Source organism: Oncorhynchus masou, chromosome 12 (assembly GCF_036934945.1).
Source record: "Oncorhynchus masou masou isolate Uvic2021 chromosome 12, UVic_Omas_1.1, whole genome shotgun sequence".
In the NCBI taxonomy this organism is placed as follows: domain Eukaryota; kingdom Metazoa; phylum Chordata; class Actinopteri; order Salmoniformes; family Salmonidae; genus Oncorhynchus; species Oncorhynchus masou.
Genome location: NC_088223.1, coordinates 40,178,761 through 40,200,078, shown reverse-complemented (window position 1 = coordinate 40,200,078; position 21,318 = coordinate 40,178,761). Strand labels below are relative to the sequence as shown.

The 21,318-nt window shown below is 42.9% G+C and overlaps 1 protein-coding gene across 1 annotated transcript in view; it reads right to left on the bottom strand.

Moving 5' to 3' along the window:
- Window positions 1-1,700: 1,700 nt before the first annotated feature.
- Window positions 1,701-21,318, bottom strand: part of LOC135550067 (exostosin-1b-like) — a 96,593-nt gene continuing 76,975 nt past the window's right edge. Inside the window, exons 8-11 of the mRNA XM_064980533.1 lie at window positions 16,415-16,504; window positions 11,857-12,017; window positions 9,322-9,493; window positions 1,701-7,121 (exon numbers count right to left, since the gene is read on the bottom strand). Of these exons, the coding sequence (XP_064836605.1) occupies window positions 6,936-7,121; window positions 9,322-9,493; window positions 11,857-12,017; window positions 16,415-16,504 (609 nt within the window). The 3' untranslated portion in view covers window positions 1,701-6,935. The remainder of the gene's footprint in view (window positions 7,122-9,321; window positions 9,494-11,856; window positions 12,018-16,414; window positions 16,505-21,318) is intronic.

Here is a 21,318-nt window from a genome sequence, read left to right as displayed (position 1 = left end):
TTTCCCCTTTATGGTTATGAATGTGTTTCTACCTGTCATTGAGACAATGACTAGCCCAGTTAGTGAAGTTGCTAGCTAGCATAAACTAGTGCTATCTGTAAATGCTAGTCAGCATAAAGTGCTAGGAGTGCTAGCTAGCAACCTTACTACCAGATTGTCTGAGGTAAAATACATTAAAAAGATAACGTAACTTATTTGCAGTTATAAATGTGACTGATATGTGACTAGTGACTGATAGCGTTACATTTAATGTTACATTATAGGCTTTTATGTATTTTACACTGCATTTTATGTCACATAGCTTGCTATGTTTTTAAGAGAGCTTTTCAATTGGCATCTCTCCCCCTTTTTTCAGTCACAGGTGGGGACTGGATTAGGTGTGAGCAGTGCAGGAGGTGGGCACCAATTTGACTGGGGATAGCTTTATTTGTGACCCATATACAAATTAGAATTGTGCAATAGTATCAATGTTACACTGAATTGAGTTATTAAAAGTTATATTCCATTCCAAATGTCAGCAAAATACCCTAGATAATGTGGGATCTTTTTGTGTCGGTAAAATAAAATTATGCTAGAAATGTCAGTGGAAATGCTTTTGTGCGCAAATATTGATATAATAACCTATCTTGTCAAAGTAACTTGGAGTCACGCGATGACATGTTGTGTAGTCCTCCCACTACGACTCATCCGGGAAAGCATGCTGTTTATTAGGATACAGATTAAATAATCAATTTCACAGGGTGGTGAAACTGCAAGGTGATGAGCTTGATGCACATTTGCAATAAATATCAAGGATTTTATTCTGGTGACATGATCAAAAAATGAAACGTCCCTTTTTCAGGACCCTGTCTTTCAACGATAATTTGTAAAAATCCAAACACCGTTTCCAATGCTTGTTCAATGAACCATAAACAATGAATGAACATGCACCTGTGGAACGGTCGTTAAGACACTAACAGCTTTCAGACGGTCGGCAATTAAGGTCACAATTATGAAAACTTAGGACACTAAAGAGGCCTTTCTACTGACTCTGAAAAACACCAAAAGAAAGATGCCCAGGGTCCCCCTGCTCATCTGCGTGAACGTGCCTTAAGCAAGGAGGCATTAAGATGTGGCCAGGGTAATAAATTGCAATGCCTGTACTGAGATGCCCAAGACAGCGCTACAGGGAGACAGAAAGGACAGCTGATCGTCCTCGCAGTGGCAGACCACGTGTAACAACATCTGCACAGGATCGGTACATCCGAGCATCATACCTGTGGGACAAGTACAGGATGGCAACAACTGCCCAAGTTACACCAGGAACGCACAATCCCTCCATCAGTGCTCAGACTGTCTGCAATAGGCTGAGAGAAGCTGGACTGATTGCTTGTCGGCCTGTTGTAAGGCAGGTTCTCACCAGACATCACCGGCAACAATGTCGCCCATGGGCATAAACCTACCGTCGATGGATCGTTGGACGGACCTGTTGGATCGAAGGGTGAGGGCTCGGCTTTTTATACCTACAGGGGTCATAAAATGATACGACAATCTTAAAACAATTCCATGTTAGCTTAGTAGACATTGCAATCAAAGGGCTTAGACCGAGAGGGGTTTTAAACCCCCCAAAATGTGCCTTGTCTATTCTGTAATGTAACTCGACATTACTATGCTTAGCAGTAGGCTAGACATTGTCTCAAAGCAATAAACAGTCACACATCAATGATCAAATGTTTCTTTTTTATTATAAATCATTCTTACAAAAATTGGCATGTTTCTATTTCATTTACCTCTATAAAAGTAATTTGTTAATTACAAGGTAGGCAGGAGGAAGGCATCAGGACAGCTGGGAGCAAATTAAATCGTAAAAAAAAAAAAAACTCTCGTCTGTCTGATACAGCCAAGTACTGATAAATAATTCCATAGAAGTGGTCATGCAGGTGCGTTGTCGGCCATCGCCACAGTTTAATATCCGTCGGAAGAGTGGTCAAGAATGAATGAAAGCGGTGCTAAATCTCCAGTGTACGTCCAGTTGAACGAGAGCCCTGTATGGCGCTCCTCTTCTGACTGACAGTTAGTTACCATGAGCTCAAAATCCTACATTTGATTGAAAAACAAAAACAAATCACAGACAGAACCATCCTGCACATCCAAACACACTGATACAGATGCCATGCATTGATAAACCATAGAATGTCTGGTGTCCTATGGTTTTATGGAAGGACATGTTTAAATGAGAGTTGTTTTACATTTGTACCAGATATGACAGTCAAGAGAATTGCCAGTTTTCCCCAAACTATCAATGAGTATGCAGATGTGGACAGTGACAAAAAAAAACATGGTGAATCTAAAATACACTGTAGCAACAAACGAAAACCCTCGATCTGTTCAAGAGACCCAGCTGCCATCGAAATGCTCACAGCAAAACCAATTCTAGATTGGTATCATCGTCTCCATGGTGATTATGAATTAACTGACATGGTAACACAAATGGATTTCTATAATGGTTGCAGTTGCTCTATAGATGATTTTAAAAGCAAAAAGGGATGGTTTTATTCCATGGAAACAAAAAAAATATATATATTGGCAACAATGTGAAAACAATTAACCCTCCTATTATGTTGTAGGTCAATTTGACCCATTTCCACGTTTGTGTTGTCTAAAATACTAGTTAACCTCTTCCTCCATGAAAATTACTTTTCCTCATTTAGGGTCATGAACCTAACTTCAAAATGTGGACACGCTGATATGTTGTGGAATGTGTGTAGATTTTGTATACAAACATGCTGTTGTGGGTCATTTTGACCCAGAGGCTTTCACGTGTATAGATATTTGCACAGGTCCAAAATAAACAAGGTGTCTTTGATGTATTCTGTTTTGACTGATTCTGGTTGCACTTTTATAATTATGTTTGGGTGGAAAGGAGTTTCCCCCAAGCTTCTCCTTCTCAGTGTGAGAGCAGCAGATCGCCGACACAGACAGTCATACATATGAGCTCCAAAAGATTTTCAGTCATTGAAGCCTCATCACAAACTTTGGACTGTGACAGTGAAATAGAAGAGGTTTGAGAGACCGGACAATGCTATTGATCCAGATTTGTGAATATTTCTCTGATGAAGAGGATTCAGGAGGTAGAGTCTGCCATACCATCCCCTCCATCCGATGAGAGAGAGCATCATGCAACAGCCATCATCCAGAGAAGAGAGGACATGGACATCTAAATATGGTTATATTAGAATGGTCACAACAGCGAAGTCAAGGTAGACTGTCAGCTCCAGGGCCTACACGTTTTCCTCTGTGTGGGCAGAACTGAAAAAGCATGTGCGAGCAAGGAGGCCAACAAACCTGACTCAGGTACACCAGCTCTGTCAGGAGGAATGGGCCAAAATTCACCCAACTTATTGTGGGAAGCTTGTGGAAGGCTATCCGAAATGTTTGACCAAAGTTAATTTAAAGGCAATGCTACCAAATACTAATTGAGTGTATGTAAACTTCTGACCCACTGGGAATGGGATGAAAGAAATAAAAACCTGAAAAAAATCACAATTATTCTGACCTTTCACATTCTTTAAATAATTTGGTGATCCTAACTGACCTAAGATAGGGAATTTTTACGAGGATTAAATGTCAGGAATTGTTTAAAACTGAGTTTAAATGTATTTGGCTGAGGTGTATGTAAACTTCCGACTTCAACTGTACATCTGCAGAAAGCACACACGTGCATTGTGTTCAACATGTGGGATAATTCTGACCAATAGGGTCAAATAACACCTAATTGTTACTGGGAAATACAAAAAAAAATGCCTTCTTGGGGAAACAGAAAATGCTGGTTTGTGACAAATATATTTAACAAATAGTTAAATGTAGAGTTTTTGAAATCAAATGTTCTTGTATTTCTTCTTTCTGAAAGGTCTGACAAGACAAACGTTTTGCCTGTTTTTACTTGATTCTGACTGTCGAGTGTGTTTACACTGTGCGGGTCAATCTGACCCATACCACAATGGACTTATCCCCCCCAGCAAAGCACAAGGGTTAAAGAAATGTATATAACTTACAAAATCAGATTTCTTTTTTGCTCATCAACTATTCCTTCAGCCATGAAATCCTGTTATTTTCCCCTGTCATTTCATACTATACACAGTCTGGTTTTTCCTCACATATGAAAATAAATATACATGTTTATGTACAGAAATGTTAATGTCTCTGGTTTCGCTCGTGAAGTCAATGTGCAAGGCTGGGGACTTTCGCACTTGAGATATAACAAGTTCGTTCAGACAATTCTAGATAGAAAAAGGCTTGATACAAAGATGGTTGACTGAACTTCAAAAATGGGGACCAGATGCAGGCCAACGTTTTTCAGAATCATTGAGATGCATGTCTAGTGCCAAGAGATCCAAGGCTTGCTGTAAGTCAACATCAAAATACAACGTAAATCTCTCTTGGCCAATATCAAGTCATACAAGTTCATTCCAAAACTTCTCCCGAGTACATTGCCAGAAAGAAAATAAACATGAAATGCAAACATTTTGTGGAAAAAAAACAACAATATATTGACAAAATACCAGCTTTGAAACTGTACTAAATCTAACTGTACTGTAGTATTAAGTGTTATGCTGATAATATCACATATGACATTGTGAAAATGACAAGAGTAGATGGGCCAGGCCCACCAATGACACAATATCAACTCATTGGCCATGTATACACCTAGTGGACACTGACGTCCATTGATTGTTTCCTGATATGGAAGATGAAAACAACAACATCAAAATGTAAAAAGAGTCTACAACGACCTCAATGAGAAATGACGCAGATACGATGAAGGGGATAGAAAAAAAAAACAGATAGTTGAGCTTTGGCTCACAGCTGATACACTATGGGCCGGTTTCTCGGGAGCCAGATGCAGCCTAGTTCTGAACAAAAATGCACCTTCAGTCACCTTCACAATAAAAAAAAGGCCACTCAAGCACACTTACGCTCCTTCAAGTCTTCAGACATTCAAGTACCTGTTCGAGTGAACTAGCAGGGCTCTTTGTGTGGTACAAAGACTAAAGCCTGTTCACAATAGGATTTCACTAGAAAGCCATGAGCTTCCACATCTCAAAGCCATTTCCTTGAAATTGATCAATTAAAAGGAAGTATGGAGGTTTTTCATATCTGACCACAATACAAAACAATGTGTCAGACCAAATATAGTTGAGCTGGGATGAGTCTATTGTGAGCACACCAGCATCACAGGAAAACTAGGAGCAACAGAAATTATGAACAAAGAGGGTCATGAAGAACGTTACAATGACAAGGCTCGTTGAAGGGGGAGCTGGTTGTCTTTTCACTGTATGCCTAGAGCCAAAGGGTCATGGTTGTGGGTCACCGCATCCAGAGCAGAGTCAGACATGATGGGAAATATAGAGACAGACGGTTTCAGCATGGGCTGCTCCCCAGGGAAACCAACACTTCAAATGAAATGTCTTTCTCTAATTAAACACAAAACATATGTCCTCTGACAAATGGTGTAGGAAATGCCTACATCTATCGAATGGCTTTGAGGCTTGTATTTCACCAACATCATTATGATGAGGGCATCTAGGAAGAACAACGAATATTACAGAGGGCATTTCGACCAGATAGCATGTTCTCCTGCTTTCGATATCGATTTACGGAAAATATGTGCAATAAGCAATTTTAAAAAGGCAGCCCTAATGTGAATTTCGGGGACATGGCACAACAGACAAGTCACTGAAATCTGTAACACCCCTGTGGAAATGAAGCAGGGTCTAAATTTAGCATGCACTCCTGCCACGGGATTGCTCAAACAATAAAGGGGAAATTGAAAAAATGGGTGAAAAGGGTTTGGTTTAGAAGGCAGTGTTCTGCTCCATTTCATCCAGGAATGTTCATGTTGCTCATTCCGACAGAGGGAAAGTGCTCCGCTTGGGCTTATGGTGGGGGTGAGCCTACATTCAACCTCTGTACACACACTGGTACGGCGCTTCCCAGGGGAAAGGCGAGGAGAAAAGTGAAACTGCTTTTGAGAGTTGAGAGTTTTGAAGGAAAAAGGGTACATTTTAAATGTGACATGCTTCTGGCTTATCGTTGTGATAAATCAGAGAAACAGACAGAAATAAAAATCTAACTATCAGAAAATCAAAGACTGAGCATAGAGTGGGTGTTTCTGTGGGTTTTGCGACTGCCTCATGGCAATATGAGTGGCACCATTTGAAAATGGTGGCTTTTAAACCACCCTTCCAGTAAAAGAATAGCAAAAATATAAGGGGGGGGGAAGCTTGGACTCAACTTTTCTCGACCTTTACTACCAAATGTTGAATTTAATTGAATCAGGGGACAGTTCTTAGGAAGATAAGACCCCAAGGCTTCAAACCAGTGTACATATGGGAGGGAAGTATGGCAAGGAAAGTAATGGAGGAACATGGTTTCCTAGGGTCCAGAGCAGGGGCTGGTGGTGAGTGTCTCAGTGGTCCTGATGCAGACATAGGGAGGTCATGAAGGAGTCAAGGTGGGGTTGCATTGACTCTAGGTTACCAGCCCGGGGCGGATCTGATCTGAGGTTGGGTTGCCATGTTGGACACCTCCCTTCCTCCACCATCCTGCACATGTGCAGAGAGTCGCAGGAAAGTCTGTCGTAATCCGCTCCTTCGTGGCATTCATACAAAAAAAATATTCTACCCAAGAGTCTCGTCAGTAGTGTCTGTGTGTGTTTATGTGAACGTACTACAGATCTGTATATTCTGTGTGTGTATACGCATAGTTCTCCAGACACCATTTCGCTCGTCAAGTCCTGGCGCTGCTGTAGTCATTGGCAATGTGCTGAGTGGAAGACAGAGCTGTAGCGCCGCCTTAGATTGGGCTCCAGGTGGCTGACTGTCCTACTGCCACTGCCGTGGTCCTCCTTCGGCTACCGCCTCCCCCGGCCTCTCTGGCAGGGGGTGCACATCCTGTCAGAGCCTCTCGATGTCCCTGTATTTCTTGCGCAGGATGGAGACCTGATCCTTGAACAGCACCGGGTCCAGCCTCATTTGGGAGTGGACCAGGGGCATGCCGCCAAACCAGCTGGCGAACTTGTTCATGCACGTCTGCCGCTGGGCGAAGTGGTCCGGGTCGGCCCAGCGCGAAGCCCGCGACGACTGCACGGCGGGAGGAGAGAGAAAAATGGATGATATTGTTAGATCACAGAAGCATGTCATGACACTAAATAAGGTCAGGGTTTCTCAAAATGGTGGGGACTAGAGCTGGGCGATAGAGACAAAAATACATAGTGATAAATTGACATTTTTTGCAATAACAATAAATCAGCTATACATTATTCTTTTTTTGGGGGGGGCTGCTAGAGCTGGGTAATACGGAGAAAAAGTCATATTGCCATAAATGTAACTATTTTGCTCAATATCAACAATATATATATATATTTTATGGAAAGTTACTTTACATTAGCAGCAGGGCTCTAGACAATTATTTTCCAGTGCCAAGTAAGACAACTGAGATTAACTGAATAAAAAAAGAAAGCCAATTCAACTAACATATCCAAGAAAAGCATGAGTGATATTTTGATGTGCAACCTGTCAAAATAGGATGCAGAATTATCTGATTTCATTCGGGCTTTTCAGTTACGAAGGACATCTGCATCTTTATAGTGACTGCGTGTTTTGATACACCATCCAAAATCTAGTTAATAACGTCACCATGCTCAAATGTCTGCTTTAAATGTCTGCTTTAAAAAAATGGTTTTCCACATCGACCAATAGGTGCCCGTTTTTTGCGAGGCACTGGAAAACCTCACTAGTCTTTGTGGTCGCTACAGATAATTGTATGTTTGGGGTACAGAGACAAGGTAGTCATTAAAAAAATCATGTTAAACACTATTATTGCACAGAGGGAGGCCATGCAAGTTGGGACTTGTTAAGCACATTTTTTTACTCCCGATTTCCCCCTGAAGGAACTGTATATACACTCACAGAAAGCTGGGACTCATCTCGGTAACGAAAACAGGAGTTTCTTTGAAAATAATCATTTTTGAACAAGGGTCACATTCTTGTGCTGCTTTCCCTTTTCTAAACAGGCGACAGGTTTCTAGCCCAAGGGAGGACATTTTCTTGCTCCCCACGTCACCGCGAATCTCTAACTGTTTGAAAATCACTGTTTTTTTTTTAAAGTTTTCATTTTTGACGTCATCAGGTGAAACTTTTTCCACATATGTTAACACTTGTATTGTGCTTTCAAATTTGGTTGAAAAGTGGTGGAGGTGCCCTTTAACTTCCACTAACCAAACCATCAGCACGAGCTTGCTATAATGAAAATCGAATTCAACAAACGGCAATAATGTTTCCAATTCGACTTTTGCTTCAAAAAGCAGCTCAAACATACTAACTTCATTAGGCACTGTCATAGGATGCCACCTTTCAAACAAGTCATTTGTCAAATTTCTGCCCTGCTAGAGCTGCCCCGGTCAACTGTAAGTGCTGTTATTGTGAAGTGGAAACGTGTAGGAGCAATAGCGGCTCAGCCGCGATGTGGTATGCCACACAAGCACACAGAACTGGAAAGCCTTCCCAGAAGAGTGGAGGCTGTTATAGCACCAGAGGGGGGACCATCTCCGTATTAATGCCCATGATTTTGGAAACAGATGTTTGATGAGCAGGTGTCCACATACGTTTGGTCGTGTACTGTACCACGGCTTTCAGCCAATCAGCATTCAGGGCTAGAACCCACCCAGTTTCTAATCTGAATTTGCAGGTTATACGCACCAGACAAGCTTCTGGGAGAGCACTATGGTTGATTAATAATCATGTTGGTAACAAGTTTAAAATAGCAATATGGCACCTTGGGGGTTTGTGGTATATATCATGGCTAACTGCTATATCCAGGCACTCCGCATTGTGTCGTGCTTAAGAACAGCTCTTAGCCGTGGTATATTGGCCATATACCACACCACCTCGGGCCTTATTGCTATTTTAAACTGGTTACCAACATGATTAGTAATCAACCATCGTGCTCTCCCAGAAGCTTGTCTGGTGCGTATAATCTGCAAGTTCAGAAAAACACAAAGGTGTAATGGGTTCGCACTCAAAAAGACGTCGCATCAAGCTTCCTTCCTTATTAGATTTTTAAAATAATGTTCACTGCATCAGGGATAGCGTACACAGACGTTTCAGCTTCATAGCCTTTTTCAGTGTGTAGGTACAAATTTATTTGAATTGAAAACTGCATTTGTGAAGAACAACCGATGAGCAGCAGGTGCTTCTAATCAGGGTTGCCACTAATCTACCAATCAGGGATATATATATATATATATATCACATATATATATATATACACACACACACACACCTGTCCCATCATGGTCTCTTTGTACTGCTTCTTCTGGGTGACCTTGATGGGCGGTAGCTTGGTGACTGCTGACACCAGGAAGTTCATGAGGATGTCCTCACAGTTGGCCAGCTGGTCCACCATGCCCTTCAGGCTGGCAGGCAGGAAGTTTGTGTAAAGGAAGTGGTAATATCTGAGGAGGAAGAAAACATTAGTGAACAGGAAGTGGTAATATCTGGAGGGGGAGAAGAAGAAGAGTCGAGAGGGTGATTTGGAAGTGTTTGGAAAGATCTGTGACGGCGTACTCAAGATCGAATTCGGATCGATTTCTTTGAGTTAATTAATCAACGCTAATCAAGCAGTTCAATGTCCGTTTTATAGACATGAATTGAGTCTTTGTTGGACAACCGTATGAAAAAGACAATGTAATGAGGGTTGGGATAGGATCCATCATGCTCCACTCAACATGACTGCCATATGCAGCCTCAGGCTACTTCCTACAGTAGTGTTCAGTAGAGGCTGATGTCACTTTCAATTGTGTTCGATACCTTTCCATTCATTCCATTTCAGCCATTACAATAAGCCCATCCTCCGACGTCTTCCTCCACTAGTAGCCAGTGCTTTGACTTGAGCAGGAGCTCACTGGACCCGAGAACTGGCACCTCAAATTCTCTACCGCTTGACTTCCTTTACCCCTTATAGAATATTAGCTCCGAGGTATTGTGAAGTTCCTGCACCGAAATACAAACAGTACCGGCATCCAAAATAAGTACTGGCACCTACAGTGCCTTGCAAAAGTATTCACCCCTTTGCCGTTTTCCTATTTTGTTGCATTACAACCTGTAATTGAAGCAGATTTTAATTTGGATTTCATGTAATGGACACAAAATAGTCCAAATTGGTGAAATGAAAAAAATACCTTGTTTAAAAAAAATCGAATAAATAAATAACAGAAAAGTGGTATTCACCCCCTTCGCTATATGAAGCTCCTAAATGAGATCTGGTCCAACCAATTACCTTCAGAAGTCACATAATTAGTTAAATAATGTCCATATGTGTGCAATCTAAACACATGATCTCAGTATATATACACACACACCTGTTCCGAAAGGCCCCGGAGTCTGCAACACCAAGCAAGCGGCACCATGAAGACCAAGGCGCTCTCCAAAAAGGTCAGGGCCAAAGTTGTGGAGAAGTACAGATCAGGGTTGGGTTATATATAAAAAAAAGATCAGAAACTTTGAACATCCCACGGAGCACCATTAAATCCATTATAAAAAAATTGAAAGAATACGGCATCACAACAAATCTGCCAAGAGAGGGCCGCCCACCAAAACTCACGGACCAGACAGGAGGGCATTAACCAGAGAGGCAGCGAAGATAAACTTGAAGTAGCTGCAAAGCTCCACACAGCAGAGATCGGAGTATCTGCCCATGGAACCACTAAGCTGTACACTCCACAGAGCTGGGCTTTACGGAAGAGTGTCCAGAAAAAAAGCCATTGCTTAAAGACAAAAAAATAAGCAAACATGTTTGGTGCTTGCCAAAAGGCATGTGGGAGACTCCCCAAACATATGGAAGAAGGAATTCTGGTCAGATTAGACAAAAATTGAGCTTTTTGGCCATCAAGGAAAATACTATGTCTGGTGCAAACCCAACACCTCTCATCACCCCGAGAACACCACCCTCACAGTGAAGCATGGGGGTGGCAGCATCATACTGTGGGGATGTTTTTCATCGGCAGGGACTGGGAAACTGGTCAGAATTGAAGGAATGATGGATGGTGCTAAATACGGGGAAAATCTTGACGGAAACCGTTTGTCTTCCAGAGACTTGAGACTGGGATGGAGGTTCACCTTTCAGCAGGACAATGACCCTATGCATACTGCTAAAGAAACACTCAAGTGGTTTACGGGGAAACATTTAAATGTCTTGGAATGGCCTAGTCAACACCCAGACCTCAATCCAATTGAGAATCTGTGGTATGACTTAAAAGGTTGCTGTACACCAGCAGAACCAATCCAACTTGGAGACGAAGCAGTTTTCCCTTGAAGAATGGGCAAAAATCTCAGTGGCTAGATGTGCCAAGCTTATAGAGGCATACCCCAAGAGACTTGCAGCTGTAATTGCTGCAAAAGGTATCTCTACAAAGTATTGACTTTGGGGGGGTGAATAGTTATGCACGCTTAAGTTATTTCTTGTTTCTTTCACCCCCAAAAATATTTTGCATCTTCAAAGTGGTAGGCATGTTGTGTAAATCAAATGATACAAACCCCCCCAAATATACATTTTAATTCCAGGTTGTAAGGTAACAAAGGAAAATGCCAAGGGGGGTGAATACCCTCCCTCGCAAGCCACTGTATTTCAGTCCAAGTCAACCACTGCTGGTAGTGTTGTACTGTATATTAGGGTGAATTTGGCCCTCGACACTGATCTTGCGTAAGTTTTGCATTTCCCTACTAATGGTTAAGCTAAGGATGTGGGGAGGGGAAGCTTATTCTAGATCTATACCTAAGGGAACATTCACCCCAGAGCTTGTACTGTAGCTTTCTGTACCTGTGGTAGATGGCAGCTCCGGTCAGCACCATGGAGTAGTCGTTGGTCCACTTGGAAGTGTAGCCCCAGCGCTCCTTGTTACTGTCCCAGAAGTGGCTCCGGGCCGGGTAGCCCACCAACCTCTCTGGAAAGCTCTGCCACACCGTGAAGGCAAAGTCCACCTGAGGAGGAAGACAAAGCGTCAGGTTATTAAAGGGATACTTTGGGATTTTGGCAATGAGACCCTTTATCTACTTCCCCAGAGTCAGATGAACTAGTGGATACCATTTTAATGTGTGTGTTCAGTGTGAAAGTAGTTAGCGGGGGGATTCACGCGTCAATGCTAACTAGCGTTAGCGCAATGACTTGCTAGCAGATACCATAGACTTCAAGTCATTGAGCTGATGCTAGTTAGCAACAAACTGCACGCAGACACATAAGAATGGTATCCACAAGTTCAACGGACTCTGGGAAAGTAGATAAAGCGCCTTATTCCCATAATCCTGATGTATCCCTTCAACACACATACATAATGAATGCACATTCTCTCCATGTGCATAGGCATAGACACCCCCTCTCGAGTGCCCCGCACACAATTACAACTCATAACACACAGACATTACAAAAAAAAAGTGTTTTCAAAAGCCCCCTGCAGTTGGCTGACCTCGCTGGTTGATCAAAGCATTTAAACAAATAATTAGAGAAAACATCAGACGGAGACTGGCTGGTTCCAGCAGCTGCCAGAAAAACCAGAGTCTGCGTCCCAAATGGCACCCTACTCCCAATATAGTGCACTACTTTTGTCGTCAAAAGTAGTGCTCTATGTCAGGAATGGGGTGCCATTTTGGACGAATAGAGTGCCTCCACCAGAGACTAAATTAAGAGTGTGTAATAACGCAACCACATGGTCGCCACAAAAACAGCCTTTATGGGCTCCCACTCAAAACCTCGTCTCGGCAACATCTGTGTTCTCATGGTGTTATGCCAAACTCTTGTGCTCGAGGAATGAAGAGAAAAGCCACCCTAGGAAGGAGAAATTAAACAGCACATCCATTTAAAAAGCCACAATGGCGAGTTCCTCAATTTGCAGGGGATCACAACTCGATTAGAGATGACAATCAGGCAGAGAGCGATGTAGAGGAAGATGGGGAGAGCAAAAATTTGTAAAGGAGTGGGAGGGACAGAAGGAGGGACAGAAGGATAGAGAAAGAGCGCAATAGAGAAACTGCTAGAGATAAAATGAAAGAGAAGGGGAGATGGCTACGTACTACAGTATATAACAGCGGGAGGAAGAGAAAGTTGCATGTGGGACAAAATTGACGGAGCGAAGCAGTGAGAGAGGGAGGCTTGGAGCACTCTATACTTTCATTCACCCTCTCTCCCTACCGCTGTACTCTCATATGGCCAGTCAGCCTTGGTCCCTGGCAGGCGTGTATTGCTGCCGGAGAGCAGTGCAGTGGTGCTCCGTCTCTGTAGCGTCGACGCTACACAAAACAATGAAACGCCTACTCGCAATAAAGCGGTCCTCGCAAACAGTGCAATGATATAAAAAAAAGAAAAAGCTAGCCTTCAGCACCACTTAACTTCTCTAACATCATTGCGCGATCCTGGCACGGTGCATTCAGCGCCACTTAAAATGATGTCTCATCAAGATCCGTTTCCTTACGCCTAACAGTAATACTGAACACTTATTATTGCTTCAAATAGAAAATGATCATGTTTCACAATGGCGCTCGTTTAGTAAAGTGGGATCAAAGCTGAATCAATGTCTTACAAGATCGCATAATGATTCATGTGCTTGTTACATAACATAACCTAATATAATAGTATAGCAGGACTATAAGGTTACTGTTACACCCCAAACACCTCCTCATCTCGAATTATATGTTAGGATGGTTAGCAGAAGCAGAATAGTCTCTTTAAAAATAAAATAAAGCACCAAAATTCAACAGCGAGGGCAGGATTTATGCTTTGGTTGAAACAGAATACAAGGAAGGCTAATAGTTTGTTAGCACCATCTGCTTTAATTCACTTACCAAACAGTAATTAATGAAACTGATTAAGTTTGGACGTTTCACCGGTAAAAAAAAAAACGTGAAGAAATACCATTGTTTATTTTGAAATTAGGTAGCCTGCTATGCCTAACTTGGTGTTTGAAGATGTTAAAAATTGAAAATGTGCTTTAGACAATGTGTGTGGCCATTGGCAGACTTTGCAATTGGAGGATGCATTTTATGCACATTCTATAAATGATAGGCTATTCAATTGGCTACATCTGTCGGTACAAACCTGGAGGAAATGATGTCATTTACATAAGTTTTGTGTTGCACTCCCGCACCCCCTAAAAAAATAGCATTATACCACTGGTCCTTGTGCTCACACAGCACCACACAAAGTGCCGAGGACCCTGGAGTCACGCCAACGGTGACATCATTATCCCCATCAGCAGAACAGAGCTTAGCTGAGCCCAGGCCAGTCTGGACGGCCACTACACTGAGAGGGATGCAAAGAGAAAGCGGGTTGAGAGATGGAGCGAGAGATGTAGGGGAAAGATACAGAGACCGGCAGGGAAAGAGAGAGTTTGCTGATGACACAACAGCGGTAGGCCTGAGCACAACGATGAGACAGCCTATAGGGAGCAGGTCAGAGACCTGGCAGTGTGGTGCCAGGGCAACAACCTCTCCCTCAATGTGAGCAAGAAAGGAGCTGATCGTGGACTACAGGAAAAGGCGGACCGAACAGGCCCCCATTAACATTGACGGGGCTGTAGTGGAGCAGGTCGAGAGTTCCTTGGTGTCCACATCACCAACAAACTATCATGGTCCAAACACACCAAGACAGTTGTGAAGAGTGCACGACAACACCTACAGCTGCAACATCCTGACCGGTTGCATCACCGCCTGGTATGGCACTACAGAGTAGAGGTCGACCGATTAATCGGAATGGCCGATTAATTAGGACCGATTTCAAGTTTTCATAACAAATCGGAAATCTGTATTTTTGGGCGTCGATTTGCCGATTTAAAAAATCTTTATTTAACTAGGCAAGTCAGTTAAGAACACATTCTTATTTTCAATGACGGCCTAAGAACGGTGGGTTAACTGCCTCGTTCAGGGGCAGAACAACAGATTTTCACCTTTTCAGCTCGGGGAACCCAATCTTGCAACCTTATAGTTAACTAGTCCAACGCAATAATGACCTGCCTCTCTCTAGTTGCACTCCACAAGGAGACGACCTGTTACGCGAATGCAGTAAGCCAAGGTAAGTTGCTAGCTAGCATTAAACTTATCTATAAAAAACAATCACTAGTTAGCTACACATGGTTGATGATATTACTAGATATTATCTAGCGTGTCCTGCGTTGCATATAAGCTGACTAAGCATACAAGTATCTAAGTATCTGACTGAGCGGTGGTAGGCAGAAGCAGGCGCGTAAACATTCATTCAAACAGCACTTTCGTGCGTTTTGCCAGCAGCTCTTCATTGTGCGTCAAGCATTGCGCTGTTTATGACTTCAAGCCTATCAACTCCAGAGATGAGGCTGGTGTAACCGATGTGAAATGGCTAGCTAGTTAGTGCGCGCTAATAGTGTCTCAAACGTCACTCGCTTTGAGCCTGTGGTTGTTTCCCATGCTCTGCATGGGTGGCACTGCTTCGAGTGTGGCTGTTGTCGATGTGTTCCTGGTTCGAGCCCAGGTAGGAGCGAGGAGAGGGACGGAAGCTATACTGTTACACTGGCAATACTGAAGTGCCTATAAGAACATCCAATAGTCAAAGGTTAATGAAATACAAATGGAATAGAGGGAAATAGTCCTATAATTCCTATAATAACTACAACCTAAAACTTCTACCTGGAAATAGCTTTTTTGGTCCTCCAATAAATCGGTATCGCCTTTGAAAAATCATAGATCGGTCGACCTCTACTACAGAGAGTAGTGTGTATGACCCAGTACATCCCTGGGGACAAGCTTCCTGCCATTCAGGACCTCCCCCAAAAATTGTCAAAGACTCCAGTCACCCAAGTCATAGACTGTTCTCTCTGCTACCGCACGGCAGGTAAAGAGTCCAAAAGGCTCCATAACAGCTTCTACTCCCAAGCCATAAGACTGCTGAACAATTCATCAAAATGGCCACCTGGAATATTTACATTGACACCCCCAAATTTTTACACTGCTGCTGCTCGCTGTTTATTATCTATGCATAGTCACTTCACCCCGACCTACATGTACAAATTACCTCGACTAACCTGTAGTTACGCACATTGACTCGGTATCGGTACCCCCTGTCACGGTAAGGTCTACACCTGTTGTATTCGGCACATGTGACAAATAAAGCGCAATTTGAAGAGAGAGGAGCGAAAGAGAGAAGGGGGATAGACTGGGGAGCTACATGGGGAGAGAGTGGCCACAAAAACCTTTTTTTAAAGAACAGCATGAGGTAGAGTGAGGTGAGTTTAGAAAAGCAAAGAGTTCAAGGGTAGAAAAGCAGGGGAGAGTACCAGCGCTCTAGAAAGAAAGTAGTCCCCCATTCCAACATAGTAGTAGGCAGTATCCTTAGTGATGTGAGGAGGAACACTAACCTCTGTGGTTGAGAGCACCGTATCCTCATCCAGACTGAGCACAGCGTCGGTGACAATGGTCTCGTAGGGCAGGAAGCGACTGCTCATCACCTGCAAAGGGAGACAGAGAGCACACAGGGTCAGCACACTGTCCTCAGTAGTTCAGTTGGTAGAGCATGGCGGTTGCAACACCAGGAAAGAGGGTTTGATTACCGGAACCACCCGTATGTAAAATGTATGCACGCATGACTAAGTCGCTTTGAATAAAAGCATCTGCTAAATGGCATATATTATTATAACAGCCCAGTGCAAGGGTAGGATGCAAATACAACTGTGGTAGCCATACTGGTTAAGTGTACCTTGAATTCTAAATCAGTGTCACCAGCAAAGCACCCCCACACAGTCACACCTCCTCCAAGCTTCGTGGTGGGAATTACACATGTGGAGATCATCCGTACACCTACTCCGCGGTTGGAAGCAAATATCTAAAATTTGGAGTCATTATACCAAAGGACAGATTTCCACCGGTCTAATGTCCATTGCTCGTGTTTCTTGGCCCAATCAAGCCTCTTCTTATATATTGATGTCCTTTAGTAGTGGTTTCTTTGCAGTAATTCAACCATGAAGGCCTGATTGGCGCAGTCTCCTCTGAACAGTTGATGTTGAGATGTGTCTGTTACTTGAACTCTGTGAAGCATTTATTTGGGCTGTAATTCCTGAGGCTGGTAACTCAAATGAACATATCCTCTGCAGCAAAGGTAACTCTGGGTCTTCCTTTCTGTGGCGGTCCTCATGGGAGCCAGTTTCATCATCGCGCTTGATGGTTTTTGCGACTGCACTTGAAAAGTTTGACATTGACTGACCTTCGTGTCTTAAAGTAATGATGGACTGTCATTTCTTTTTGCTTATTTGAGCTGTTCTTGCCATAATATGGACTTGGTCTTTCACCAAATAGTATATCTTCTGTATACCACCCCTACCTAGTCACAACACAACTGATTGGCTCAAACGCATTAAGGAAAGAAATTCCACAAATTAACAAGGCACACCTGTTTATTTGAAATGCATTCCAGGTGACTACCTCATGGAACTGGTTGAGAGAATGCCAAGAGTGTGCAAAGCTGTCATCAAAGCAAAGGGTGGCTACCTTTAAGAACCTCAAATATAATCTTGATTTGTTTAACAATGTTTTGGTTACAACAGGATTCCATATGTGTTATTTCATAGTTTTGATATCATTATTATTCTACAATGTAGAAAATAGTAAAAATAAAGAAAAACCCTTGAATGGAGTAGGTGTCCAAACTTTTGACTGGTACTGTATATTCACTAGAAATCAAATACCTCCCACATTTGCACACAGTCTCACTTTCAGCCAGAGAACTGCACACGCTACACACGCACGCCCCCTCGGCCCTGAAGGTCGAGTCATTCCAAGAATCCCTGTTCTTTCGAAAACTTGCCACTTATATAAAGCATTGTGTGTTGGGAGTGTGTGTTTAATGCATAAAGCGTTGGGTAGAGAGGTTAGAGAACAGAGGCTGATGTGTCAAATACACAGGTGGCCTCTAAACACGTCATACCCACCGACCGCTGCCACAAAGTGCCCTAAAAGGAACACATCTTGGCACCCTAAGCCAAATGACTCAGATCGCTGTGTCATGTAGAACTGTATGCGGCAGAGAAGTACGACTTAATAACACAACTGACTCAAAATGTCTACAATTCCAAGCCACGTTTTAGTCGCTCAGACAGGCCCCCCAAAAATTATAATCCTTCCCCTCCGTTCTGTTCTTTGCATTCCCACTGACGTGGTGGAAAAAGAGAGCGAAAGAGAGGGGGGGGGGATTGAGGATTGAGACGTGTGTTCCCATCACAGATGGTTTGTAACGTTAGAAGTGTGACACGTTCGCCTGGGAGGGCTCGTACACGCTAGGAATGTAAGCTCTTAGAGGAGGAATCAGCCTTTGACACTCCTCGGAGAGCAAGAGAGAGGGAAGGAGAGAAAGAGGGGGAGGAAGAAAGGAGAGGGAGATGGGAAGAGAGAAAGAGGGTTGGAAAGTTGGAAAGAGAAAAACAGTGACGTATAGCGAGAGAGGGTAAAGACAGACACACAAAGACAGAGAGAGTGAGAGAAAGGGCCAACAAAATGTGTTGTGTAAACCACAATAACACTGCTTGGTGGCTCGCTGGGCCTTAAATTGAAGAGTCGTAAAGCAGTGGCCGCATGGCCACCATGCCAGCCCAGAGAGGCCAGGAATAGCTCCTCTTCCTTCTGTACTCATACTTCCCACTACTGGGATGGTGGCTCAGCGAGGCTTGCTACGTTTGGCTGGGCCCTCCACAGTAAACAACGAGCCTGCCGCAAGCGTAACAAACCACAGACTTGGGTGGTACTCAGCTCCAGCCGTTGTCGACGACCCACAGCCAAAGACAACGCTCCCTCTGTGATTGACAGCATAAGAAAACCAGAGATGTGGAGAGAAACCAAAACCCCACCCGCTCCGTTGGGACTGATGAGTGAGAGAAACCAGTCAATTTGATTGACAGCTCAAAAGTTGTGGTGTTAAGAGTGAGCCTGACTAACACCCCCACTTCAGCCTCTCAAACTACGGACTCAGATCACACTCCCTGTGTCAACTTTGACCTCTCACGATGAGGGCAAAGAGAGACCAAGACACATTAGTCGAACCCCCTACTGAACACTGACAGACTACAAAGCGTTGTCAAGATAATCTCCTAACATATTTTTAGAGGTCATTTCCTCGACAACCTACTTTACCTAAACAACGGTTTATGGCTTGGAATTGCAAAGTCAGCTGATGACATCTGCTTTTCATGCATATGCATTATGCAGCTCCAATGCAGTCAAATCGAAGGCGCTCCTTCAATAGAAGGCTGTTTTTGACTAAATGAAGACGTGTCAGTTTGTCGATTTCACGAGGTTGGAGTATTAACATGTTCAGATACTTAAAAAGTGCTACACATAGAATGTATTTTTATTTTTGCATTGTAATTTAAGAAAATGTCCATAATATATCTGCAGTTATAGTGGAAAGGTGGTGTTTCACAGTATTACCTACCCACCAGTGCTGCGATTGGCTGTGATATTCACCTACTAATTTCTCCCACCGGAGCGGCATTTGTTGTCAAAATGGGGAAACTGTTTTGACTGTGTGGCTGTGTTATCTAGATGAAATCAGGTCAAACGACCAATGTCGAAATCGCTTTGTCATTTCTGGTTGGTAAAATTCGACACTGTTCGCTAAATGTCGTTTTATGTGAGAAAACAAGTACTGGCTACTGTACGGAATTATTGTACCATCTAAATTTGTTTTGAACGCAGCCGAGTGCTGTTGCAATTCACCTACAGTGGCTTGCGAAAGTATTCACCCCCTTGGCATTTGTCCTATTTTGGTGCCTTACAACCTGGAATTAAAATTGATTTTTTTGGGGGGGGGGGGGTTGTATAAATTTGATTTACACAACATGACTACCACTTCGAAGATGCAAAAATATTTATTGTGAAACAAGACAAAACTTGAGCATGCATAACTGTTTATCCCCCCCAAATCAATACTTTGTCAGGACACCTTTTGCCGCATTTAGAGCTGCCAGTCTCTTGGGGTATGTCTCTATAAGCTTGGCACATCTAGCCACTGGGATTTTTGCACATTCTTCAAGGCAAAACTGCTCCAGCTCCTTCAAGTTGGATGGGTTCCGCTGGTGTACAGCAATCTTTAAGTCATACCACAGATTCTCAATTGGATTAAGATCTGGGCGTTGACTAGGCCATTCCAAGACATGTAAATGTTTCCCCTTAAACCACTCGAGTGTTGCTTTAGTAGTCTGTTTAGGGTCATTGTCCTGATAAAAGGTGAACCTCCATCCCAATCTCTAGAAGACTGAAACAGGTTTCCCTCGAGAATTTCCCTGTATTTAGCGCCATTCCTTCTATTCTGACCAGTTTCCCAGTCCCTGCCGATGAAAAACATCCCCACAGCATGAGGCTGTCACCATGCTTCACTGTGAGGATGGGTGTTCTCGGGGTGATGAGAGGTGTTGGGTTTGCGCTCGATATAGCGTTTTCCTTGATGGTCAAAAAGCTACATTTTAGTCTCATCTGACCAGAGTACCTTCTTCCATATGTTTGGGGAGTCTCCCACATGCCTTTTGGCGAACACCAAACGTGTTTTAAACAATGGCTTTTTTCTGGCCACTCTTCCGTAAAATACAGCTCTGTGGAGTGTACAGCTTAAAGTGGTACTATGGACAGTTACTCCAATCTCCGCTGTGGAGCTTTGCAGCTCCTTCAGGGTTACCTTTGGTGTCTTTGTTGCCTCTCTGATTAACTTCTTGCGTCGAGCAATCCCGGATCCGGGATTCTATTTATAGCCTCAAGCTCATTAGCATAACGCAACGTTAACTATTCATGAAAATCGCAAATGAAATGAAATAAATATATTTGCTCTCAAGCTTAGACTTTTGTTAACAACACTGTCATCTCAGATTTTCAAAATATGCTTTTCAACCATAGCTAAACAAGCATTTGTGTAAGAGTGTTGATAGCTAGCATAGCTATAAGCCTAGAATTCAGCCAGCAACATTTTCACAAAAACAAGAAAATCATTCAAATAAAATCATTTACCTTTGAAGAACTTGATGTTTTCAATGAGAAGACTCTCAGTTAGATAGCAAATGTTCAGTTTTTCAAAAAAATATTATTTGTGTAGGACAAATTGCTCCGTTTTGTTCACGTTTGGCTATGAAAAAAAACTGTATCCAGTTATAGCCTCAAGCTCATTAGCATAACGTAACGTTAACTATTTATGAAAATCGCAAATGAAATGAATGTGCTAGCTCTCAAGCTTAGCCTTTTCTTAACAACACTGTCATCTCAGATTTTCAAAATATGCTTTTGAACC